Source organism: Schistocerca cancellata, chromosome 2, assembly GCF_023864275.1.
Source record: "Schistocerca cancellata isolate TAMUIC-IGC-003103 chromosome 2, iqSchCanc2.1, whole genome shotgun sequence".
In the NCBI taxonomy this organism is placed as follows: Eukaryota; Metazoa; Arthropoda; class Insecta; order Orthoptera; family Acrididae; genus Schistocerca; species Schistocerca cancellata.
The window spans coordinates 649,708,815-649,736,017 of record NC_064627.1 but is presented as its reverse complement, the minus strand read 5'-3'; the positions used below and the strand labels follow the sequence as shown (position 1 = coordinate 649,736,017).

Sequence of the window (27,203 nt, the reverse complement as noted above, 5' to 3'; positions counted from 1 at the left end):
TGCTACCCCAGGGACTATTCACACCGACTATTAGCTCTGTAATTACATATATCCGAAAAACAAAAATAAAATTTGTAAATAGGTTTTGTTTCATTTTACTCTGTGTTCTATGAATCTCAGTAGCTCTTTACAAGTTTTAACTTAAATCAATTCAGTAAAATTCTTTTGGGTGTTCGATTTCCGATATTGTTTGATTGTAATTTTTATTCGTTAACAAGGAAAAACCGGCTGGAAGTCGTGACATAGCACTGCTTTTGCATTTACTACAACGCCTGGAATCTGTTTCTGCTAATGAGGGCCACCTCGCGAGCACAGTACTTGGTCCATTGGCCAGAAATTGTTGGCACTTAATCCAGCAAGTTTTCGCAGCAATCTTTCATGTTACAGTTGTTATGGATCGTCGAATGTTCCCTGTTAGTACCAAAAATTCTGGGTATTACTTTCTGTTGCATAATTACGCAGTAATACTCCAAGGACAATTTTAGTGAATGTGACTCCGACACAGAAGCTACCCTAATTTAGACTAAGTCTTTTCAAGTTTTATGAATATAATGCGAAAATAGAAAGAATAAAATGCACCACCACCTTCACGAGTAAAGTTTAATACCTACTTCCAATTCAAGCGACACTAATAAGGTAAGTACCCAAAATCGAACAGCTGAAACCGAATAAAACTTATTTTTAATACGGAGAAGTGTATTTTCTAGCAACCATCAGTGACATTTTGTCTAAAACTGTGCATTTGTGTTTATTCGATGCGTCGATGTCAATTAAACAGGAGTCAGCGAAGAAGCGGTACCGTGTAACGGATATTTAACTGACATCCAAAAGGGCATGGTCATTGGCTTTCGAGCCAAGGGTGGAAGCATTTCCGAAATGGCTAAGTTTGCAAACTGTTCGCGTGCCGACTTGGTTAAGATACACCATGCACGACAAAATGGCGCACTCCAAAACTAGCTCTGAGGCAACCGTGGTGCACCACAGAGGTGAGCGGTGGCTGCGGAGATATGTCGTGTAACTGTCGAGTAACTGACTGCTCAGATGAACAAGGGGGCACCGAAAGCGTCTCCTCAACGTCCGTTCAGCTAAGCTTGCTACGTATGGGCCTCTGCAGCAGGCACGTACCCATGTTGACTGCTGTTCATAGGCAACGAAGGCTGGAATTTGCACGCCAATACGGCAAGTGGACGTATCACTTTGCATGCTCTATAGGACAGATGGCCATTGCCATGCACGGCGTGAAACATCTGAAAGCAAACGCCCTGCAATCAGGAGGGAGCATCATGTACAGTGGCATATTTTCGAGGAAATCCCTGGGTGATCTCGTCACACTGGAAGGCAGAAGGGATCAACACAAGTATACACCTATCCTTCAGGACCATATCCACCAGTACATGAATTTTGTTTTTCCTCGGCACGGCGGCATCTATCAGCGCGACAATGTAACGTGTCACATAGCTCGCAGTGTACCTGCGAGGTTCACAGGGCAGCAAGCTGAGTTTTCCGTACTCCCCTGGCCACCAAACTCCCCGGACTTAAAACCAATCGAGAATCTGTGGGACCACCTCGATCGGGCGGTTCGCGCCATCAGTCCTCGCCGGAGATACCTTGCGCAGCTGGCCACAGCACTGGAGTCGTCGTGGCTCCGTATGCGTGACGGTACCTTCCAGAATCTCAGTGAATCTCTTTCTGCGTGTCTCGCAAGGTGGTTATTCAGGCTTTTGAGGTCACAGTAGTGTGACCCGAGTCCGCCCCGATAGCTGGGATGTGCCGGGGGCAGCCGGTGCGCACATTTGACGGCTGATAATGAACTTCACGCTTCTCTCACCACTCAATATGTAATGCACATACTATACCATGAAATGATCTACATGTTCCTTTTAACAGAGTGATCTTTATTGAAAATAAATAAATAAATAAATAAAAAACAACAAAAAAAGTGACAAGCGAGCGAGACTTCCGTCCCGGTAATCCTGGTTCGAGACCTGTCTATGCTACTTTTGTTTCCTTTTTTTCAAATGCCTGTTTTAATTTATAATTAATCATGAAAATTCTGCAAGGAATTGATTAAAAAGAATTAGAAGCCTCTATAAATCAAAATTACACATTGAATGTCAAATTTTGTTTCAATCTTTTGCTTTTTTTATTTGAACAGTATTCCATAAAAAAAAGAAAAAAATAATAAAAAAAAGATAGCTGAGTGGTCAGTGTGACAGACTATCATGCCAAAGGGCCTAGGTTCGATTCCCGACTGAGTCGGAGATTTTTCTCCGCTCAGGGACTGGGTATTGTGTTGTCTTCATCATCATCATCATCATCATCTCATCCCCATCGACGCGCAAGTTGCCGAAGTGGTGTCAACTCAAAAGACTTGCACCAGGCGACCGGTCTACCCGACGGGAGGCCCCAGCCACATGACACAGCAAGTTCTTTTTTGGGAAATACGCCTCTTGAGTATTAACTGTGTTAAATATATCTTTTGTCACATAATGCCCTAATTATGACTTTGGTGAATTCGCTGGTCATAATTTTCTGCTACACCGTGTTGTTTCTTTGGCGCCTCTTGAATATTAACTGTGTGAAATATATGTTTTGTCAAGTAATGCCCTAATTATGACTTTTGCGAATTCACTGGTCATAATTTCCTGCTACACCGTGTTGTTTCTTTGGCGGCTTGTACTTCTGAAGTGCCTTGGTTCATTATCAAACATCGATTGCACGCGAATGCAGAGTTTTGCAGTTAAATAACCTGAATGGATGATAGGACAGGCTCAGCTCCGTATTTTAAACTCGTTTTTACTCCTTTTGAGCAGTTCGAGTTGGGGTACTTTTCCTTTAGGAGCAACGGAACTCTATAGTAAAATATCACATACGGTAAACTACTGTGTTTATGACTCTGATGCTACTAAGGATCATGCTTTGGGATGTGTAGGGACTGTAGACTCTCCGTCAGGCAGTTCAGAGGCAAACGAATCCACACACTGGCAAACACACACACTCAGGCATTTGATACTCGTGAATAACGCCCGTGAACTGGAGATTGTCACGTTAATGCATCCTGCGAAAGAAAGGGACTGTGTGCTGTGAAGCAAGCACACTGCAAGCAGGCCCCACCCTCAGTAGCGTGCTGGCCCCTAGTCCCAGAGGAGGCTCCGCGTACGACCGCCTCCTCATGTCCCACTGCTGGCTAGCGCGGTGCAAGTCGAACTGGCTGCGGTGCGTCGAGGCCATCGGAGGCAGCTGCGGCCGGTAAAACGCCGAACCCCCGTACTCCGGGTACAGTGGCAAGTCATCGTCCATATAGCGGCCGCTATAGCGCAGCGGGGGAGACGACTCCCGGGACACCCCTGGAGGCAGGCTCTGTGGAACAGGTGGCACCCACCAAAGCGCTCGTTGCTGCACTACGACACTGGTATCAAGAACAACTTAAATCTGGAAACAGAAGAGATTTGAATGTGGTGCCAGGGCTGGAGAATAAAATTTAAACTTACGAGACAATAGGGAGTAAAGACGTCTGTGGAAGGCTTACAACAAAAGGAGAAACTGGTCGTGGTGACAAGAAAGGTGCAGAGAGATGTAAAAAATAACTTGACACTAGAGGGCACAATGAAAGAGAGAAAACACACCCTCTTTAAGATTGATTTGCATGTGAAACATAAAATATTTAAAATGTGATGCTAGACGAAGACGTTAAAAATTAAGCAGGCACTGAATGGGCATAGCAATGGAGTCTTCTCGGGTTACCAGCCCAGTAATATGTTGTCTTGATGCAAAATCTCGTTGAATTTCCTGCCTGTGGTCGTCCAGTTTCTGAAAAGATTACGGACCGAAAGATGGTAGGTAGGAAACAGTACAAAAGTCTAAATGTTAACCGGGAAGGTTTCACCATTGAAATTCCCCTTAGAAAGTCTGTATTCTCAAGAAAACTGAAATTTATAACAGAAGTTATCCGAGCGTCTAGCTGCAGTGGGCTCTTCGAACGTGATGATATTTTATCAGGGTAGGGAGAAGCAGAGAATGACTTCAGTTAGCCGACGGTCCGATGACTGTTGCAAATGTCTCTATTCATTGACCATTACTGTACACACGGAATAACCCTGCGCTGAAAGAAGTTGGATCTAAACGTGCTCAAGCAAAACAACTGAGCTGCGCCTGGAAAATACTACATTATTAGCTGTGAGTGCAGTAAATGACACTCATGTTGGTTACTGATCGGGCACAATTCATTATTCGGCTGGTAATAAATCAGCAACACAACCCTGGCGACATGCTCGTTTATTTAATATCTAAGACTTCAACTAAGAATATGTAAAGAATGAAAGGCTATCAGCTACAATTGTGGGACATAACTGAATGCGCACACATTGGCGATATTTCCTACGAAAAGATACTTTGCATTCGTTTGATAACAGGCTGAATGGAACTGTGGCCATCCTCGAGGGACTGGAATGAGGAAAAATCCCCCTCTCTTTCCAGCAATGAACCCAGGACCTCCGTGGTCGGAGCCTAGTGCTCTACCTCCCAGACAATCACGGGCACTTGTTGAGAGTAATTTTTGTGCTGGTATTATTCTTAGGACTGTAAGAAGGGGGAGGGCGAAACTGCTGGCACTTAACTTTCTTCTTTCGAACAGCACCAAGAGCGGAGCCAGGCTGTACTTCCCAGTCCGACGGACATATCACGAGCGTCACATACTGTTAGTCCGTGAGACTGCGAAGATGTTTACAATTTCTTCCTTGATTTCAGAGCAAGGTCTAGTATTCTACAACTGTACTTTTCCATCCCTCGTCCCCTTAATGCTCAAAGTTTGCTGATGCAATGTTCCTTCGCTAAGATTATAATTGCTTACTTCGTGGTCAAGTGTCCTCACACTACTAAATGCTGTCTTACTAAAATCAGCAGCGAAGGCGGTTATGATTCAGAAATACCTTTGCTAAGAATGTTTCACAGTTAAACTAGCGTTTCTTAAAATGTCGTGATAGGATTTAGCTGTCTCCTAAGTCCAATAGTTACAGTCAAGTGAATGGAAGGATATTATGTAAATAAAAAAATGAATTTAAGAAAGCTTGCCAAAGCATCATAGTTGTACACACCCTTATTACATAACACTGGAATTTCAAAATTTCTTTAGTAAAAATAATAGTTTAGTAATTTTCTTCTTCATTCTTCAAAAAGCAGAGCACCTGACTAATAAGACCTCTGTAAACGGCACTGAGAAGAAAATATTTCTACGTGTCTATTTACACAGAGAGATATCCATGACGAAGGACAGCAATAAAATGTCGGCCCAACCACCTACTTACAGCGCAAAAAACACTAGAATTTACAAGTTTCCAAGGTCAAGCTTTCATCCTCAGATACTGAACAACAAACATCTAAGAGCTACCAATATAAAATATAAACATGAGCAATAAAAATTATAAAATGTGGCTACTTCCCTTGCAGTAGTGTCTTCGCCACATTATTTTATCATTTTTATTGCTGTTGCTTCTGTTTTATATTGATCGCTCTTAGGGGTTTCTCGAACAGTAACTTCCGAAGATGAAGACTTGACCTTCTAAAGGAATAAATTCTGGTGTTTTTTGCGCTATAAATTTCTGGTTCAGTACGTTTTAACACTGATTTTTGTGGTCAAGACCTCATATCCATTACGGATAAAATCGAAGGGAATTTACTTTGCAGACTATCTGCGAAAAATTTCATCTCATGTTCTACAAATACTGTTAGACTGGGTTTATATTTTTCTTTTTTAGTGAAATCAGTGAATCTAGTCTCAGAGTACGAAAATATGATTTCTCAAGAAATTAAGTCTCTTCCACAACGTAGCAAATCCCTCAATGTCGTAATTACGCTATGAGAATTTGACGTTTCGCTCAGTTTTCGTAATATCTCCCTGTTGTTTCCTGTAATTTCGTGTTTTGAACGCCCCATTAGCCGCAGAGTAGATATTTAAATAGCAATGTAACGATATTATCGTGATATAAATGGGATAAAAAAAAGTCACAAATATGTGGAGTTCAGGAGTAAGACATACAATAATTAAAATTTATACACATCATTTAGGAAGACAAATATTTCCTTTACACGCTACTTTAATAAAAAGAAGTGCAGGATTTTATTCTCATAAAAACTTAGAAACTCTTTTTTTTCTTCCTCGCGTATTACGGTAACCAATGTGCGATTTAGGAACTTGACTCTGAAGATGAACATATATAATAACATGCAGATGCCGCTAACACTATTACTAAGTTATGCAAGGTGAGAGATATATATATTAACACAAATAAAGATTAACTGTATTATAGAATCACAGCACAAGTACACTGAACACTGCTAACGGTCCTTTTATTTTCACCGCAGTAAATCAAAAATTATTCTTACACAATTAATGCACACCTTGTAGCACTGTATACTCCGTCGTGATAAAATATATGGAGGTTCCCTTAGCTGAAGCGTCGATGTTAGTGAGCAGCAGCATATAGTAAAGAGTAGTATGTTAGCGAGCATACCTGCGTGTCACTGGTTACTGAGTGCCGGCTCACAGACCTCTGGAGGCTGCCGATCCACGGGTCAAGACCTTCGGCGGTCTGCGTGGCCATGTGCAGAGAGGCGGCCCGCCTCAGCTTCCGTGGAGACAGGATATCGCTCTTAACTGTCAGCTGTTTGCCCTCTGTTACGGCCACACTCTGACCTACATCGTACGTCTGTCAAGCCAAGAGAGAGTATACCATCTGTACTTGAGACTCTTCCTCATCAACTCCGCGTATTCACAGCAAGTATCGATATTATTGCAAAGACAGAAAGTTAAGGAGAAGCACAGACAGAAGGAGAAACCTAATGCAAAGCGTGTTGGAAGTGTACTAACAGGCTACGCTACGGGAAGAAGCATCCGGTATTTTGGAGCCACGATGAGGGAATGTATTACGCTCGGCTCCAGGGTTACAGATTTCTGCAGGACCTAATCTAAAAAGTATGAAACTAAATCTATAGTGTGCACATATTAATTAGGTACAAACGCCATTTCCTGTGAAGCTGGGATGTGTGTAATGTGAGAAACGGTAAGATCAAACGTAATCTCAATAGAAATATGATGATTTAACATGGCGCTAAAACGCTTTAAAACAGAAATTTGTTGAGATAGTGGAGAGTTCGTTAGAGTTTCATTTTAAACCAGACTACATCTAACTTCTTAGCGAACCATTCATTACGATTAGATGCAAAAGGAAGAAGGTTTAGGGTTTGAGGTCCCGCCAGATTGGATAAGGACGCTGAAAGACATTGGCCGCATCCTTTTGGAAGGAAACCACCCGCTCATTAGTATTAATCTATTTAGGCAAATCGCGGACATCCTAAACCTAGATAGCCGGACGGGGATTTGGACCTCACTTCTTCCGAGTGCGAGTCCAGTCCGTAACCACAACACCAATTGGCTCGGTTTGATTTGTTGCACCACTATTTTCTCTGTGGCAGATACCATCTCATCAATAGTCAGTTTCCTACTAAAAGTGTTAACTGTACCGTCATCTCATAGGGCCTCAATACAAGTAGTCTGTTGCTCGTCTTCTAGTTACCAATCTAGATATTGAATGAATTGCACAGTTGAATAAGTATAAACCGGGAAAGTCTTCAACGTCACGAATGATTTGCTTCCTTAGAGACTAGGCCTCGAAAGTTTGTTTTCAATTATTTATTTTATTTCCGGTGGCTCCAGTGTCAATGTTTTCAAGCACTTCCACATACCTGGTGTCTCTACTAAGAATCGATAGGCGCATTATCTCTACTGTTTTGGCAGATATTTGCAATTTAGTTTTTGCAATGTGTAGCTGGAGTCAGCCCAAACAATTGCTGCTCATCACGTCTCTCAAGCAACGCCCAGTGTCAGGTAAAACGTCGGTTTGTTTCCGACTACAAACAAAATCATTTTTAAAGCTGGATTTCACATTCTTATTCGGTAGAGCGGTCCCAAATAGTGATATATTCGTTTTATCGATATGTATTAATAGTACAATAAAACACCAAGAATAACCAGTACTCCATTAGCGGCAGCACCGCCTTGGCCCTCACTGACAGCTACTTAGTCGTTGCTAGAATACTGGTTACTCCTGGGGTTTTATTGTCCTATTAATACATATCGATAAAACGAATATATCACTATTTGGGACCGCTCTATCGAATAAGAATGTGATTTTCAGCTTTAAAAATGATTTTGTTTGTCATGCTAGAAATGTGTGTGAATCCCTACAGGTCCAAACTGCTTAGGTCATCGGTTCGTAGACTTACACGCTGCTTAAATTAACTTAAACTAACCTATCCTAAGAGCAACACACACCCATACCCGAGGGAGGACTCGAACCTCCAGCGCGAGGGGCCGCACAGTCTGTCACATGACGCCTCAAACCGCGTGGCCACTCCGCGCGGCTGTCTTATTAGATACCCATCATAGCGTCAAGTTGTTGTGAAGCCTAAACACATGATAAACAAATGAACGAATTACGAAATGTCATTACTCACCATAAACTTGGCGTGTTTATCATAGTTTGTACTTCATTTGCAGTTCACAAGCCTAGTTCATTCGTTGTGTTTTCAAACGAGCAGTGGTTAAGACAGTGGGATCGCTTTCGGGAGAAATGAGGTTGAAATTCTCGTCCGGCCTCACAAATTTAGGTTTTCCTTGGTTTTCCGGAATCACTTAAGACGAATTCCAGTACAATTTTCTTAAAAGGACGCAGCCAATTTCTACCCCATTCTTCTCCAGTCCTAATCTAATCATCCCGCTATCGTCGAGACTTTGAATGGCTCCAACTTACTCTAATCATCCCGCTATCGTCGAGACTTTGAATGGCTCCAACTTACGCTGTAGGTGAAGCTGTCTGCTGATCGAGTAAACTCGGTTCTGTTTTTTTTTTTAATGAGTTTCTGATGTTTTAATGTTATGTGCCTAGAAAACAGAAAATGTCCAGATATTTTTCTGAACTGCTTGAGGAACTTCACAAAATCCATAATGAGTCTATCACACTTTCCTGCATCGAAAAGAAACAGTTCACCATACGTCTGTACTTGGTGGTTTTTGTTTTGTGTGCGTTAGGCCGGGGTCTGAGCCGTGTTTCAGTGCCTAATGTTTCGTCTGATAATGCTGCAGACTTCGTCAGAGGCCATATAGAAGGAATTATAATTTTCACACATAAAAAGTTCAGCAAACCGAAATGCCTGTAGCCTCTGATGATATCTCCAGCATTAAAAGATGAAATATTAGGCACGCAAATATGTCTTAGACCTCGGCCTAATGACCATACAAAGAAAATAACCGGGAATGTAAGCACTGGCCGTGAAAACTCTCATTATATGATCAAGCAGTACACTGTCGGGTACTTCACAACAGTTTCTGTAAGTTATCTCCATAACTTTTCGCGTACTTTTAAAGTTGACAGTCCTTACTAAATTTTTTTGACTTGTGCTCTAAGGGTACATGGATTCAAGTTGTGCAATGCAGACACTAAGCGTACGGCTACTTACAGAAGATAAAACAAGTTCCTACAGTAATTTCCTAGTGTGCTTCAGACAGCAATGAGCGGGATAGTTTTTGATAGCCTTCGACCTCTGACGGTAATGTGGGGAGCTCCGTCATTTTGTTTGTTCCGAATGTTGCCTTTAGCTGGACTAATTCTACTGGCGTGTACGGAGGACGAGGACGTGTTTCAGACTAGGGGAAGAAGCTCGGTTCCGAGGAACAGTGAGGTGCGCGTCTACACTATGGGAGGGTCAGCAGGAATGCTGGAGGACCGGCCACGTCCTCACCTGAGTGGAGATGCTCTGCGGAGGAGGAGAAGTTCCCGTCGACGTCACCATTTTGCCAGACTTGGAAGCGGAGACCTCCGGGGCTGGCGCAGTCGCCGTCTGCACGGAGGAAGTTGGGGTTGGCGCCGCAGGTGGCACTGCCCTCGGGGGAGAGGTGCCCACTGCTGTTGACACCTTGGAAGGCTTCTGCGGAGGCGCTTCCGCCATTTCCACGTCTGCTGCTTGCTCGTCGGGCCTGGGAGAAACTTCGGCGTCGCTAGAAAGTGCAGGGGGGAGGGGAGAGACTGAAGACGTCGACACGGACAGCGAGGAATGGTCGACGATGTCGGAAGAGGTGTTGGTGCCCGTCGTCACTTTTTTGCGGTTAGTGGAAGTCGCTGCTGAGGTGGTAGCAGTCTGCGTGTCAGAAAAGGAAGACGGGAAAGATTTAGTTTCAGACACACTGTCACTCTGTTCTCCCTGGCGAGATTGTTTATGCGACGTTTCCGACGTCTTCGGCACTTCTTCTGATAGCCTCTCTTTTCCTACAAAATGTTTTTAACTCAATTAGCTCTCTTAGTGTACAGGGTAAAGGGGGGAGCATGAACACAACACAAGAAAACCACTTCATTTTAATTCTGGATTATATATTTTTCATTAATGTCCGTAACTCGTTTAGTTTTACAAACAGTGTCAAAACATTTTTTTTTTTAGTGTCACAATGTAGTGGACATAATAATGGAAGCGTGCGGATTGAGAGAGAGAGAGAAGGCTTCAATCTCGGACTCACCGCCGAATGTGGATCGCAGATAAGTGGTCGGTGTAACTCGTTTCGAGTCTGCGCACCGACGTTTTCCCCCTGGTTGCAGATGTCCCCAGCTAAGGATCTACGTGAATAAAACTGGGGCGACTCTGACAAGTCGCCGATAGTGTGTCAAATCGTCAGACTTGAGGCCATGCTGCGATGCACGCTACTTTTGAGGCTTTACAATGAGGAAAAAATAGGGTATTATCAGGTAAAGCTACGACTTCCATTAGTGCTAAAAAAACTAGAATGCAAAATTGTAAAAAAAAATCTAGGATGAAGCTTTCGATTTGCGAGCTGTTTTGGATCTACGGCAGGGATATCGAGCACTGATGGATCTGCAAACGAGTCTTTCATTATCGTGTCCACTATCTGATTTTCGAAAAATAACAAGATGAATTAGAGATAAAAATGAACTGTGGATAGGACAGGTGGAGCGCGCAGAAGGTGGCGCGTTCCTCTGCGCCCTCCCGCGCTACCGGTAGAACTTCGTTCCGGGCCAGAAAGATATTTTCCTTGTGGTCATACCTTTCTTCTTGTCGCGGTCTTTCTCCTTGCCGGTCTCGACCTGCGAGGCCCTGCGCGTGTCTCGCGACTCGGCAGCGGTCGCTCGCTTCCCGGTCTGCGGCGAAGAAGACGAGGAAGAGATGCGCAGGTGTTTGCCGAATTTGGCGGCGACGGCGGCGGTGTCGTCGCTGTCGGAGCGGTCGCTGGGCCGCAGGTGGCGCTTGGAGGAGACGGGGGCGGCCCGGGTGCGCGCGCGGTCCGCAGCGGGCGCCCGCCGCTGCGGGGGCGGCGGAGGCGTGTGCGACATGTCGGACGGCGTGCGGCAGCAGACGGCGCAGACGCGCGTGCCCGCGCGGTTCACGAACGTGCAGTGCTCGCACGCCCACTCGTGGCGCGGCACCACCGGCTTGGGGGCGGGGGGCGGCGACGGCGACGGCGACCCGGAGCCGCGAGGGCACTCGCCGTCCCCCTCGTCGTCCTCGCGCTCTTCCGCGCTGCCGTCGGCGGCGTCCTCGGCTCTCGGGGGCGGGCGGCCGCGGTCGTGGCTGTCGCGGTGGCGGTGCCCCTCCTCCTCCTCGTCGCTGTCGGTGAGGCTGCCGGAGGAGGAGGGTGAGGGCGGGGGGCGGCGCTGCCTGGCCCGCTGCTGGGAGCGCGGCAGGCTGCCGGCCAGCGAGCGGCGCGACTTCTGGCTGGCGGCGGGCGACGCGGGCCGCCGGCGGGCGCTGAGCGCGGGCGAGGGCGGCGGCGGCGGCTGCAGCTGCATCTGCAGCGCGGCCGCGGGGTACGGCCCGGGGTGCCACGTGCCGCCCCACGGCGCGAACCCGCCGCCGCCCCCGCCGCTGTCGAAGGCCTGGTGCAGGCTCTGGTTGCTGGCCGTGCGCCCGTGCTGGAAGCCTCCTACGGACGGGTCCATCCAGGGCCCCGGCGGCGGCATCATGTGCTGCTGCGGCGGCGGCATCCACATCACGCCGTGCCCGTGGCAGCTAGGGCAGTTGAGCTGCGCCATCGACTGTGCCTGCAACACGACCATTTAAAGACGTTCACCAGTTTGTTCCGGCTCCACCAACTCTACTGCCATCATTCTTTAGCACGCAGATGGAAAGTGTCACGACACGAAGCCCCTGGTCGATATTTATCAGCATCAAAATCTACGAGGGCCGTTTAATACGTAACACGTTATGTTGTATCCGTAATTGGAGAAACAACAAATAACGATTGGCGTGAGTTCTAAATTCTGTTATTGCCAACAATTCCACACTACTAACACAACTTGGTGCTTGATCAAGAGCAGCGACTAGGCTGCAGAGTCCAAGTCCAGTATGGTAAACAGTCGTAGTGTAGCGTCGTTCCGGGGTGCGACGTCGACGTAGCACTAGGTAGCCCAACACGAGCCTACCAGGCGTGGCGGCGTATGAGGCTATATAGGGCGAGTGTCGGAGGAACATGCCCGCCGTAAACGAGTCCGCTTGTCGTGTCCTGTTATGATTGGCGGCGCGGCCTCACGTAACCATCTCTCGGGAGGACGCCGGCCGAGGTTGCCCTGACAGTGCGGAGGTACTCAGTGTGTGAGGCCCGCGCCTGCGCTGTACAGGTGTGCAGAGCTGCGCATAAGCGGGGCGTGCCGGCCGTTGGCTGTATGACGTAAAGACCGCGGCCACGCAGCTGCAGGCGCCACGGTGTGAGCATTGACTATACCACACGTCACATTTTTTCTGGGCCAGTTTCGGTTGAAAAAATACGGAATTTGATGTGGGACAACTTGGAATATTCCCGCTTCAGCCCCTATAGTGTAATGAAGTTCCGATAGGTCGCGACGCAACACGTACCATTCAAAATGGCGTCTGCAACGGAGATGCGTTCCAAGCAGAGAGCTGTCATCGACTTTCTTTTGGCGCTGAACCACAGCTTCGCAGATTTTCACGGGCTCTTACAGAATGTGTACGGAGACCTGACAGTGAACAAAAGTACAGGGAGTCATTGGGCGAGGCGTCTGTCACCGTCGCAACAAGGTCGCATACAGCCGTGACTCCTGTGGTGTTGGAAAGTGCAGACACTCTCATTTGAGGTGATCGACGGCTCACAGTCAACACCTCGCTGCTCAACTGGATGTGTCTGTCGCTGACACACTCGTCGACCAGTTGGGGTACTTAAAGGTGTGTGCCCGTTAGTTTCCTAAAAGAAGATCATAAAGAACAACGAAGGACCATCTTTGCGGAATTGTTTGCGCGTTACGACGCTGTGCGTGATTTGACAGTGATTCGCGCGTTCTCAGAGTACGAAAAATGGCAATAAGGAGCACGTGGTTCTCCTCCGGGAATGCTCTGTTTCTCTTTCCGTTTAAATAGTTCCAGTGACGTCATGGACTCACGGCGTTATTCATCTCTAAGGATGGCGCTCATCTGTACTAAAAGTACTGAAAGTAACTTCATAGAGGATGAAATTTTCATCAACATGTCCCAAAGGCGTGGAAATAGCAGAGTATGAGTATGGTAGCGTTGGTCAAGGGGTTCGTGGTGTAACACCATTTTTGTCAGTGTAGATTCTCACCATTCTAGATACACAGAATGCTCTGGGCAGAGCAATTGGCGTACAAGCCATTTATATAAGACATGACGTGACGCTTGTAATGTGTTAACTTAATTTCTTCCTAGAATCATAACTGATAAAGATACGGACATGCTAAACTCACAGATAAATCATGTATTTATTGTTGTCAATAAACTAAATGAACCACGGAGGCTTCCGTGAGGGTGCGCGCGTCACCCTGCTCGCGCCAATTGTGCGCGCGCTCCGTCCACTGTCGCCCTCGTCGTATCATCTTTTCTGGGTCAGGTGTTTCCTCTGGGCTGTGTGTGGCGAGTGGTGTGTCGGACACGTAGCTGGGCGGGGGTGCCTGAGTGCTTGGCATCTTGGCCACTGCAAGGAGCGGCTCTCGTCGCGTGGAACCTCGTTACGACTTGCATCAGCCAATTGTGGTGTGCTAAATACGCCAAGATGTATTGAACAACTTGTTTGCGCTCTACGAGTAGCAGCGCAGTATTATCCGATGTCTACCGGGCGTCCTGAAGCTATTGGCCTCCTTGGCATTTGTTTTAAATTATCTATGAAGACAGTTTAGTAAGTCCTGTACTTAAACACTGTTAATTATTCCCGTTGTGAGCTGGCCAGGAATCCAGTTTCCTTATGCCTTTCTGTGACCACTTTGGGGCTGTGTGTCCCAGTATGGAGGTTTATGTATGCGCAAAGCTACTATTTGACATGTCAATCTTGTACTTGAAAGAATGATTTTTTTGTTATTGAGTATCCTCGTGGTCTCGCGGTAGCGTTCTAGCTTCCCGAGCACGGGGTCCCGGGTTCGATTCCCGGCGGTGTCAGGGATTTTTCCTGCCTCGAGATGACTGGGTGTTGTTGTGTCGTCTTCATCATCATCATTCATTCCCGTTACGGTCGGAGGAAGGCAACGGCAAACCACCTCCATTAGGACCTTGCCTAGTAAGGCGGTGCGGGTCCCCCGCATCGTTCCCCTATGCTCTGTAAAGAGGCATGGGACTTCATTTTCATATTTGATACTACTGATTGTGATTTCTGTTTGTTGTAGACCTCATGGCTGTTCCTGCAGCGAGTTATGGCATTTGGGCTGTAACTAAAGTTGTGTGTGCTCAGCCTAAAGGTACGCACGTCTGGGCCGTGTGTGTGTGTGTGTGTGTGTGTGTGTGTGTGTGTGTGTGTGTGTGTGCGTGCTTGTATTTGCACACTCGCTTACTCCGTGTTGAGAAGCCCTTCGGGTTATAGGTGTACCGGCCATCTTTCATATGGTGCCTATCCCAATTACAGGGTCTATTGACCCCTAAGAGGCCCTGGTAAAGGTATACCTTGATTTTTTTAAAAATCTTGTTTGATGAATTAATATGTAATTATTCTTTTAAATGACCTTGCACATTACTTCTTGTTATTGTTGACAAGGTTAACTTGCAGTGTTATAGACGGGCCGCTTCCGTACTGAGGTTTTAATAGGTGAATTTTCAATTTCCCGTTTAAGTATTACTGTGTATGTTAATTTTTGTCAAACTTGTTTTAGGCTACTGTTTGTTGTTTGGTATATGTTGACAGCCTTGTATCGGCAGCGGTTGACGCGTTGCTGTTCTGTTGGTCTGGGGCAGGGACGAGTTTTCCTTCTGCTTCGGCTGCTTCACCGTCACCGCACGAGGCCTAAGTGTTAGCAGGTCACACGTGATTCCATGGATCTTCCGTTCCAGCCTCAGGTTGAGTAGTTTGTTGTCATTCGTTTGGTATCGAACCATGGCGGCGGTATCGCCGTATTAGGTAATAATTGACTTAGTAATTCTGTTACTGTAAGGCTCCTGTGGGCGTGTGATGAAAGTATTTGGGCAAACTGACCAATGAGTTTCCTAATTTCTTTAAAAAATTAAGGCTTTAATTCTCATTCTCTTTTAATTGTGTTTTAGGGGCGCGGTAGTTTAAGTACATAACGCGATTTATATAGAACAGGTTTGTGCACAATCAGTGAAGTACTACCGTTGCTTCGATTTTACATGTGGGTAGCCTTTAGGCAGCTTGGCTGTATTTGTCTACATCAGAGCAGAATAAGCGATGGAGATGTGTGCATTTTAATATTTTTTAAATGTTTGTTGAATTTATATTATATTGCGTGTTAGCTCACAGCTGTGATCTAGTTGCGGGGAGAGACCACCGCCTCAGGTTTATTTAATCAGGTAACTGTTTGTAGTCGGGCAGACATTTGTTGCAGAGTTGACATTTTTGAGTACTATTTGTAATTTTCTGTATAATGCAAATGTCCTTGTACATTGTGAATTTAATTTTAAAACATTAAACATTTGTATGTATTTCGCAAGAATCTTGGTAACTGTCAGTTGACTCATGACTGAATTGTTTGGGAACTATAAATGACGCGTCAAGATGGGCCCCTTCCAAGTGTTTTCCTTAAATTAATCCCGATCCTTGTTCTCGGTCTCACTAAACCTGCTGCCTCGTTACCTAACGCAGTTTGCATAAAAGCAATTGTAACTGTACAAATAGCAAAGCATGCATGCATACAATCATTATTCGATATTGAATAAATTGCTATGGATAGAATAATCTGTCCTAAGAACCCACCAACTAATTCCTTAAAATTAAATATCAGGATTATGTCACTTTGAGTACATGTCCCATTTTATATAGGATCTTTGCCTTGATATTCCTGGAGTAAGTGTCACTCCAGCACTCAGAATCTGTAATCAGCCATCCAACAAAAACAAAGCATAACTGGCCACTATAACTGTAGACTCTATTACTAGAATCGTAGTATTAATGATTTACTCTGCCAAATGTTACATCTTCAGGTCTTCCTAACATGCAGTAATTTTCTTTCTTTGAGGGTATTCCTCCGCAGACACGTGATTACTCGGATCGTTCGGAAGGTCACGTTTTGATCTTGATCTTCATATAAGTCCTAGTGATGTTAGTCGATCTGCATCGGTCGTTAAAACTCGCTGATCTATAATGCTTAGTGGCTTTGATTATTGCTGACTTCAGTTTCTTGCTCGAGACTTCTTATATTTTGATATTCATCTAGTTTAATTTTGGATAGACACTGCCTGACAACAAAAGTTGAGCACCCGGAAGGGGGGCACAACCAGTAGACCCAGAGGAAAGGCCGCTGCAACCGTGCCCGAAACTTCTTTTTTTTTCTCCAGCAGCAGTAGTTTTATACATTATGACGCGTACCATACCCAGAAAACTTTTATGTCTACTAACTCTGGCCGCGGAAGCCTACGCAGTTACATAAATCAAGACAAATTTACAAAGAACTTGGCGTGATGAGCCCCTTATTAGTATGCCGTTGCACCCTCTCTGGCCTGGATGCATGCACTGATTCTGTCAGTAAGAGTGACACAAAGCCGCTGTATAGCACATGCTGAATGCTGGCAAAGTTTCGAGGTCACAGTGTAAACTAATAGAGATTGTGTAAAAGTGTGAAAAGTGATATACCAAATGGCCATAAAAATGGAAGCAGACAGACGAACACTAACGGAAAAAAAGCCGCCCACACTATCATAAGACAGCACATAGTATTTGTCTTGAAATAATGATGTAACTTCCAGAAACCATCTGAAGATGAACCTGAAAAGGTTCGAAAACCGGTTCATGGAATAATAAATAATTATTCAAAAATGTGACTGGTTGCAGTTTTATGTATTTACATTCGTTGTATACTCTCCTGAGGGAAGGTGGTCCACAAATGATGTAACTTATTCTCGATATCCTGTAATGATGGTACTGTGACGACGTGCGACCTGGTTCCACACGTATGCTACCGGGAACTGATCTGGTGCTCTTGTCGGCCTCGGGAGTACCTCAGAATCTCGGAGACAGTTCATCCATGACATATCGTTGGGTCCTCAGAGGTTCGCCCCCCCCCTCCCCTTCGCCTGCCCAGTAACTACCTGCCATGACCTGAAGTCGTACCCGATGCTCCCAACACTGTGACGGCAGGAATAACACCGCTGCACCTCTAAGAAACATTGGGAAAACGTGACTCCTACCCAAGTCGCAGCCATATTCACCGACGATGGTGATGTGGGGTAGTGTGTGACCGCGATCTGGCGCTGAATACAGTGCGATGCCATTTATCAGCAACCCCTGCTTCCCGGTTACGGGACGACTCCAGGCGCAGCCGTTTGTGTTGTGTTGTTAATGGCATCCCCCGTCCGACGAATGGTACGGGATGACACAAAAAGTTGCAAGGAGTCCATTACTTGTTCTCGAGTGGCAGGAGCAAAAGGGAAAGGGCTACAGTGTACTTGGTGGACGCCGGCCGCTGTGGCCGAGCGGTTCCAGGCACTTCAGTCCGGAACCGCGCTGCTGCTACGGTCGCAGGTTCGAATCCTGCCCCGGGGATGGATGTGTGCGATGTACTTAGTTAGGTTTAAGTAATTTTAAGTCTAGGAGACTGATGACCTCAGATGTTAAGGCCCATAGTGCTCAGAGCCATTTGGACCATTTTGTACTTGGTGGACAGTACGGCGATTATCTCTTGTCAGACTTAGTCGACCGGAACCTTGACGACGAGTATGCCTGCCCTCACATCCCCATGCATTGCAACATTGGCCACTGTCAGATCCGAATGCCGTTTAAATCTGGAAACTGCACATTTTAACCAGACTGTGAAATAGAGACTCACGGTGACGCCCATTTAAAACTTTGTTAGGCGCTGATAACGCTGTCTCACACGAATACGCGGTGTCTCCGTGTCCCGCATAGTGATCACTCAGCATCTGACACTGTTCAAGCCACTTTTATGCCATACCAGGCCTGTTAACAATAGTAAACACAAACAACAATAATGGCCTCCGGTGGCCGTTTTACCTATTGCCAGCGTTGTGTACTTGTTACACTGACATCCGACCATGTCCTCTGAGTGCTTCCGGTTTTTTTTTTTTTTTTTTTTTTGTCAGGCATTGTATAATTCGCTCGTTTATGCAGCAGGTAATGGGCGTCTAAAGCTCTGTCTCTAGTTGGTTTCTTTGAAGCCTGCAACCTTGGCGAAGACATGATGGATTAGCTACTAACATGATGTACGACCAGGAAAAGTAGTTCCTCTGCTCTTCGTACCTAGAAGAGTAGATTCCGAAGATGCCCTATCACGTGCGGCTCTTGCAGTAAGCGGAATGGAGTGGCAAAGGGCAGAGGAGTCCTCACCTGGTGCATGGTGTGGAAAGCTGGCGGGTGCTGGTGCGGCAGCGGGCTGGCCATGCCCTGCAGGTCCGACACGGAGGAGCTGGAGACGAGGCTGCGGCCGAAGAAGCCGTTGGCGCGGCGGCTGTCCGGCGGCGTGGGCGGCGCGGGCGGCGAGTGCAGCCCGGAGGCGCGCCGCGGGCTGCGAGCGGTCGTCGCGAAGCCCGACACGTCGCGCAGCTGGCCGTGGCCGTGGCCGTGGCCGTGGGCGGCGCCGAGGCCGCGGGGCGACGCCTCTGAGCCCGACACGCTCGACGAGCGGTTGCGCCCCCACGGCTGGTCCGGCTCCCACTCCGGGTACCCGCTGTCCCGGCTCGGTGGCTGAGGAAAAACCAAAGCAGCTACGTACTCTGCACTCTGAGACCCACTTTCCTAGTACAATTGCCCGATCATCTCCCCTTGCGTTCCAACAGCGACTTCAGTTATTTGTACCAGTCCAAAAAACAGTATTATCTAACACAGTTCAAAAACCACAACATAATACACTGATGGAAAGAAGTAGTTGTGAGACTCAAACGAAACTTGGTAGGCGTGTTTCTACATCTGAAAGATGATGTCTATTCCAATTTCGCGCCAGACGAAGAATAGTGGCGCTAGTAGCGCTACTGTGAGTGTGAGGACGCAAATCAGATTTCCTTTAAATACATGTTGTGACATGTACTGAGTCACCTCCCTCCTCCTCACTTAAGGTGGAAACAAGCTCTACTGAGGGAGGCCAAGAAAATCTCTGCATCACCCTCTCTACCACTGCACCAGGAATTCTGTCATCCGCCACAGCAACGATTGCCATCAAGAAGACCAGCAAGTGTTAGTGCAGGACAACTCATCACGGATGGTTTTGATCTAAATGAAAGCTGAAAGCATGAATGGTCAACAAAAACAATGGGAACAAGAGCCCATCACCTTGATCCCACAAAGAAGCCAAAAGGTTTTGACCTACCGAGGAAATTTTGGTGCTGCCTCAACAGGTTAAGGACTGGACATGGTTGTTGTAGCTACTTCAGGTACAAATGGCACTGGATCAGTTCACCAATGGGTAAATGTAATCAAGAAGAACAGACAATTGAACATTTAGTCCAATGCTGTCCACTTCATTCATACCCTAGGATTCCCGATGACTTGTTCACTCTCACACGCAGCTTAATTAACTGGTTGAAAAACACGGACTTTAAGGTTAAATCTTGTCTTATATCATATGTATATTGTATAAAATCATTTTCCTTATATCAACTGTATACTGTATAAAATCGCCATACGATTAAATAAATAAAAACAGTCATGAGCGTTAGGTACATTTGAGATTGGACGTGGTGACTTGATGTAAGTCAATAATGCCCTCAGAGCGACAAAACCGCCGTTATCAACACCTCACTGAGTTTGAACGAGTTCGTGTAATAGGACTAGGAAATGCTCGATGTTCCTTCAGCGATACTGCAGGAAGACTTGGCAGGAATGTAGCCACTGTACATGACTGCTGGCAGCGGTGGTCACGGGAATGTTCGCTCGCAGGAAGACAGGACTCCGGACGGCCACGTGGCACCACCGAGAGGGAAGGCCATCGTGTTAGGTCGGCTCTGGCGCACCGTACTGCATCTACTGCAGCAGTATGAGCAGCAGTTGGCACCACAGTGATACAACGATCTGTTACTTCAAGGACAAATTCGAGCCAGATGCCCTGTAGCGTGCATTCCACTCAACCAAAACCGTAGCCATTTGCGACTTCTGTGGTGTCAAGCGAGAGCTCACGGGAGGCTAGGGTGGAAGTCTGTTGTATTTTGAAAGTTGGTTCTGCCACGATGCCAATGATGGCCGTGTGTTGCTTAGGAGGCCCGTTGAGGGCCTGCAACCAACCCGTTTGCGTGCAAGGCACACTGGACCTACACCTGGAGTTTTGGTGTATGGTGCGATATCGTATGACAGCAGGAGGCCTTTCGTGGTTATCCCACGCACCATAACTGAAAATTTGACGTCAGTCTGGTGATTCGACCTGTTAAACTGCTATTCGCGAGCAGCATTCCACTGGTTGTTTTCCAACAGGATAACGCTCGCCCACATACCGCTGTTGTAACCCGACATACTCTCCAGAGTGTCGGCATGTTACATTGGCTTGCTCGATCACCAATGGAGCTCATATAGGACATAAAAAGACCACAACTCCAGCGTCATCCACAAGTAACATTAACCGTCCCTGTATTGACCGACAATGTGTAACAGGCGTGGAACTCCATCCCAGAAGCTGTCATCCGTCATCTCTATAACACAATGCATGCACGTTTGCATGCTTGCATTAAACATGCCGGCGGCTACATCGCTTTTTAATGTACCGGTATTTCTCATTTGCAATGGTCGATCTCGCGTTGATAATAACCTATGATCTTGCAATGTTAATCACTTAAATATGTTTCCTAGACAAACAGATCCCCGAAATTTAATTAGTCTACGTTAATTATTTTTGGTGTTGTGGTTTTTTGCTCCGCCAGTGTATTAACTATGGCCGGCCGAGGTGGCCGAGCGGTTCTAGGCGCTACAGCCTGGAACCGCGCGATCGCATGCACTGGATCTATCCCTTGCGTCATCTCTTTAGTCTCTGCTGCTACCTGTTTTCTTACATCTGGAGGTGCTACTGCCAAGAGTGTAAAGATCTTATTGATTGGTGTTGGTCTTCGGCTCCCTGTGACTGCGCTGCATGATTGTCATAATTTAACCGACCCAAAAAAGCCCATGCGCTTTAAAAAAATAAATAAATCCACCAAAAAGCCCAAAGAAACCTAGCTATATTTAATTTAAAAAAATTAATTAACATACAGAACATACATAATGTTAAGTAGTTAGCTTACACTTATTAAAAAAACCATCAAATTTACTGAGTGCAACTATTTACTGTCACAAGAATATAATTTATCAATATTGCGTTTTAACGTTTCTTGTAATTTAAGAAACACAGATAAACAACATTTACAGTTCTAAAAACAAACTTCAACTTGATGTAGAACTGTAATGACTGTAAAATATAATTTGCTATCTTTTGGAAGCGTGCAGAAATTTATAGACCTTCACTAATTTCTCGGGTCTTTTACCTCCTAAATTATTTCCTAATAATGACCAAACAAATCAGTAGGTGGAGAAGGTTCTCTCAATGGACGCAGCGCTGGCAGGACAAGGAAAGAAGCATTAAGAAAGTAGTTGTCAGAATGAGTTAGTGTTTTTAATAAATTAATCATAGGAATTTAAACTGGACTAGTTAACCGTCAATATGAAAAACTAAGAAAAAAAAACAATAAAACCCATAAGAACCCAATTTTAGCTACTGGGTTGAGTTTTTTGAAAGTACCCGGGCTTTTGGGAACCCTGATATGCTGCCTTTCTAACGAAGAGACACAATAACTTGATTAGAATGTGCGGACTTCCTGGCCGGCCGGAGTGGCCGAGCGGTTCTAGGCGCTACAGTCTGGAACCGCGCAACCGCTACTCCCACTCTAATGCCACATAACATCTACCCTTGTCTTTCCGATAGGGTGTCTCAGAGTTCGAGGAAACCAGGAACATATGCGTAAAGCCCCGTGAAAACGGCTACCGTCATCTTGGAAGACAATAGTGTGCAGAGCAAGCTCATCATCAATAGACGGCAACACTTGACCACCAAGAATGATGAAATAAACATAGTGGTTCATGCTCACGGTGACCTGTATGAGAGGACTCAAGTCATATTGCCAAAAACATTCCTGAAAATCAGGACACAATCTTTGGTCTTACCTACTTCCTCTAGACATTGTGATTTATCACTGGGCGCTCGGTGCACTCCATGTCTTGCAGTATTTGAAAAGAAACAAACTCGTGATCCATCGAACAGCACAAGACCATCTGGTCAACTACTGTACAGTTTCTGTGTTGTCTGACTCACTGAAGACGTGCAGCATTACGTGCGGCTTTGAGCAACGACTTTCTAGAACTCCACATGTCCTTTGCATGTAGTTCCCTTCGCAGTGTTCGTTCGAAATGGATTGCGGTAGAACTGAATTCAGTGACAGTTACAGTTGTAAAACTACCGTAGGTTATAAGTAAACATAGACTACGGCAGTTTTCCTGCGAGGTTTCCAGGTACGACCGCAAACGCTTTACCTGTTTGTTAGGTGTCTTGCATATCTATCGGTCGTTTAAGTATTTTGATCTATTTGCTTGTGCATGCCGTCAGTGTCTTACTAGATTACCTTAGAACCTAGAAACCGGAAGCGGTGAACCGTTTAGAAACCGAGGGAGGATATATGTAGGGCTGTACAACATATAGAACATTTTTGTTCTGCATAGTTATCCTCCTATTGTATTTATAGTAGCGTTGAAATTGCCAATGTTTAATTCAGGTTTTATTCGAAAATTGTTAATATTATACCGTCCCCAATGAAATACTAAGAAACGACTTAAAAACAGTATTTATAAAGAAGAGACATTTAAAAATTGTAATAATTTCTCTGTGTAAGTTTCCAGGGCAAAGAAATATACAGAGCACTCGAAACAAAATGATCGAAAGAGACGACAAGATACGATCTTTTGTTAATTTTTTAGTCGTCTTGACTTCTCTTGTCTTGGTTGCGTGTAGACGGCCATCTTGCGAGTGCTGGCAAATGTAAGCATATTTGTACTAATTTAAGCAGATAATATATTGATTTAATATTATTGTTCACTTTTAATTTGTAAGAGTGATCCCGATTTCATGTCCGCCTTCCTTGAATTAACCTGCGTTCGAGTAGTTTACAGTGCAACAATCGCAGCGGCCGATGCAGCCAACGATGCCGTTACGTGGCGATGTTAACTTATAAAAATTAGCGGAAGCGAAAAACTCGCCCGCTGTTAACATAATATACATTTTTCTCCACAGCCGCCCGACGTTGCAGAAAATACGTAGCTTTAAGATTCTTATTTTCAGTACAACAGCCGAGAGCCAGAGCCAGGACTCCGACTACAATGCAATGTTTAACGGAGGTAAGAAAAAATATTCTCGCGCGTGTGTGGGCCGCAATTGTAATTAATAACTAAAGATTTTTTGCTTTAAAGTGAACTGACTAGCCAAGGAAATTAATATCAAAAGTTTATTCCATTGTTCAAATTATATGCTCATGTTTTAAGATTCAGCGAGTCTTGTGTCCATTAACGTAACAAATAATTTCCACTGAAGATTAATATTATTTAAAAAAGAGACAACTTCACAAAAGCATTTAATTGTAAATCAAAATTGAATGAAATATCATTTTGATTAAGGCCCACCACGTAAGTCGGCAACAATCACCATTACCAATCAATTTCTGTAGTAAATAATAAATTAAATTACGACGACCGACGGACGCGAGTTCGAAAATTATTAATATGTAACGTGAAACAGAGAGATATTGTAGTAAAAAAATACCGATTAATTATATAGCGCTAGGAAACGGTTTCTCAAAAAAAGGTAAAATTTAAAAAAATAAACATATCAATCATCGCTTCAAAATTTCATGGAGTTTATATAAAACATGGTTCCGTTATTCATAAACAACTTTCACACTTATCATAATAACAGGAAACTCTTGCCTTTGATCTTGAAGAAGAACGTTCTATTGAGTACAAACCAGCAATAATTATGTAGATATTTTTATGTTTGTGCATGTCAACTGTACTTGCATCAAAGGCAATTGCTTTGATTACATAAAAGGGCAGAAATTATTCGATCTACTAATTTTTTTAACATTAAACGATGTGCGATTCTAAGTATGTGCAAAACAGACAAACAGAAGTCGTCGGTCCCCAGTTTCTCTCTCACTTTTCACTTATGTTTCTCTACCTACCAATATTACCAGTACTACCGGTCTACATGTAATCCTACCATTCAGTACGTTATTTATATACTGTACCAAAACTAGTGACCTATAGTTTTGGAAGATCGCAACTCTAATGAGCGTAGCAATTCCTGTAGAGTTTGAGACTGATTGTCACTGACACGGCGTGACACTCACCTCCAGTCTCCGCCTGGTCGGATCCTTTTAGGATCACTGTTCTCGAAAATTCTTGCCAGATTAAAACTTGTACCGGGCCAGTACTCGAACCTGGGACCTTTTCATTTCGCGAGCAAGTGTTCTATCGACTGAGCTATTTAAGCGTGACCCACACCACGGCTTGACAGGTAGGATATGAGGTACTTGATGAAATAAAGCTGTAAGGTCATGTCGTGAGTCGTGCTTGGATAGCTCAGTTGGTAATGAACTGGCCCGCGAAAGCCGAAGGTCTTCGATTCCTGGTCCGGCACACAAATTTAATCCAACAGTAAGTTTCAAATCACGACAGATCCTTCCTACCATTTCGTCACGTCTCCACAACTTACTACACTGATACCATTACAAGTGACTAGTACAGACATCACTTCACTGCCACGAATTACCACGGCTGAGTTAGGCCACATATACCAGTTCACTGCTATCACTAACGACAGAGCTGGGATACTTTTTACCAGTTCTACACCATCTGCTGCGCTCCAAATTGGCCAATGTGCTGTTTTATAGAGGGTGACCAATATTTTATATGATGAACTTATACACTGTCCAGTCACATTAATGTCACCAACTGTCGAAAGCGTGAACAACCACTTTTCAATGCAGACTGCTGTGAGAAGCGCAGAGTCAGTGAGGTTCTGGAAGGTACCGAGAGGGATCTGGAACCATGCCGACTCCAGAGCCATGGTGAGCTGCACTATGTTTCAAGGCTGAGGATCCGTGGCGCCAACAGCCCTGTCGAGCTGGTGCAACAGATTCTCGATTGGGTTTAAATCCGTGGAGTCTGCGGCAAAGTCATCCTAGAGCTCTTCGAACCACGCACGTACACTGTGAAATGTCGCTTTGTCCCGCTGATAACTGTCATCTGGCCAAGGAAAAACAAACTGCGCGTAGGGATGGATGTGGTCCCCGAGGAGAGATGTATACTTGTGTTGATCCATTGTGCCCTCTAGAATGACGAGAGCATCCAGGGAATGGCACGAATATATTCTCCAGACCACAACACTCCCTCCTCTGGCCTGCACTCTTCCGACGATTGTTACGGGGCCATAGAAACCAGTTGTGATACTAGCGTGCAAATTTTCGTTCTTTGTCGCTGATGAACAGCAGTCGGTTTGGATGCATGAGCAAGGCGCCTGCTGCGAAGGCCTATAAAGAGCAATGTTCATTGAATGGTCGTTGAGGAGACGCTGTTGGTAGCCCCTTGGTTCATCTGGTCAGGTGCACCCCAGTTGCCTTGGCCCCAGTTTCGGATAACAATATTTTTCTGTGCATAATACACTTTAACCATGGTGGGAGACAAACAGTTAGCCGTTTCGGAAATGCTTTCACCCTTGGCCAAAAAACCTTTGTTCATGCTCTTCCGAACATCAGGTAAATCGCTCCATTTCCACATAACGACGGCGGCTGCACTGTTTTCCGCGTCCCCCGACACGTTTTGCATACCCGCCGCTGACACCTAACGTCTGTGAGTGGTTATAGCAGTTCGACGTCGAATATAGGCGGTGGTCACGTTAGTGTGAGTGGACCGTGTACAAATAGTTCTTGCAATTACCCTACTCCAGGGACCTTATGTAGGTCTACCTATTTATAAACTTGTTATACATCGAGTTTCGGGAATGCAGCCGCATGAATTCTTCTTCTTCTTCTAATATTTCGGCTGTATACCTTTCAGCCATCTTCAGAGAGAGCCGTACGACTGACGCTCCAGCGCTCGCTCCATCCTTTTAAACTCGCGGACCGCGCCACCGCGCATGCGGCCACAGATAAACAAGGCGCCAGTGATGTTAATCGGCGGCAAAGACATACAATATGCATGAGTTACGTCTGTTGCTGCACATTCGATCCATGCTGGGAGGTCGATCTATTACTGGGAGCTGAACTGCGACGTCTTTGAAAGTTCAATATTGAAAGTGCCGGATTCCATGATTTATCTAATGTGAAACCTCTCTCTGAATCTTTAGATCTCATTGGAAAAAGTTTTGATAAGTAGATTTTAGCTTTGTTTCACCATGTGATGACCTCCACATACTTTTTATTTAATAACGACTTTTTTGAACAGACTGACGGTGTTGCCATGGGTAGTCCTTTGTCACCCTTGGTGGCCAATTTATTTATGGAGGACTTGGAGGAGAAGGCCCTGGAGTCTGCTAGTTTGAAGCCTACAGTTTTTTGGAGGTACGTTGATGATACCTTTGTAGTGTGGCCCCATGGCGAGGACAAATTGCAGGACTTTTTAAACCATCTGAATTCCATCCATGGACAAATTCAGTTTACAATGGAAGTGGAAAAGGAGGGTTGTCTTCCATTTTTGGATGTCTTGGTTCGGCGCAAAGAAGATG

At 45.4% G+C, this 27,203-nt stretch overlaps 1 protein-coding gene across 1 annotated transcript in view; it reads right to left on the bottom strand.

The window, feature by feature from the left end:
* Nucleotides 1-27,203, bottom strand: part of LOC126157305 (E3 ubiquitin-protein ligase lubel) — a 441,950-nt gene that overhangs the window by 164,352 nt on the left and 250,395 nt on the right. Inside the window, exons 8-12 of the mRNA XM_049916367.1 lie at nt 18,809-19,165; nt 11,108-12,101; nt 9,796-10,319; nt 6,510-6,704; nt 3,115-3,360 (exon numbers count right to left, since the gene is read on the bottom strand). Coding sequence (XP_049772324.1) covers nt 3,115-3,360; nt 6,510-6,704; nt 9,796-10,319; nt 11,108-12,101; nt 18,809-19,165 — 2,316 coding nt within the window. The remainder of the gene's footprint in view (nt 1-3,114; nt 3,361-6,509; nt 6,705-9,795; nt 10,320-11,107; nt 12,102-18,808; nt 19,166-27,203) is intronic.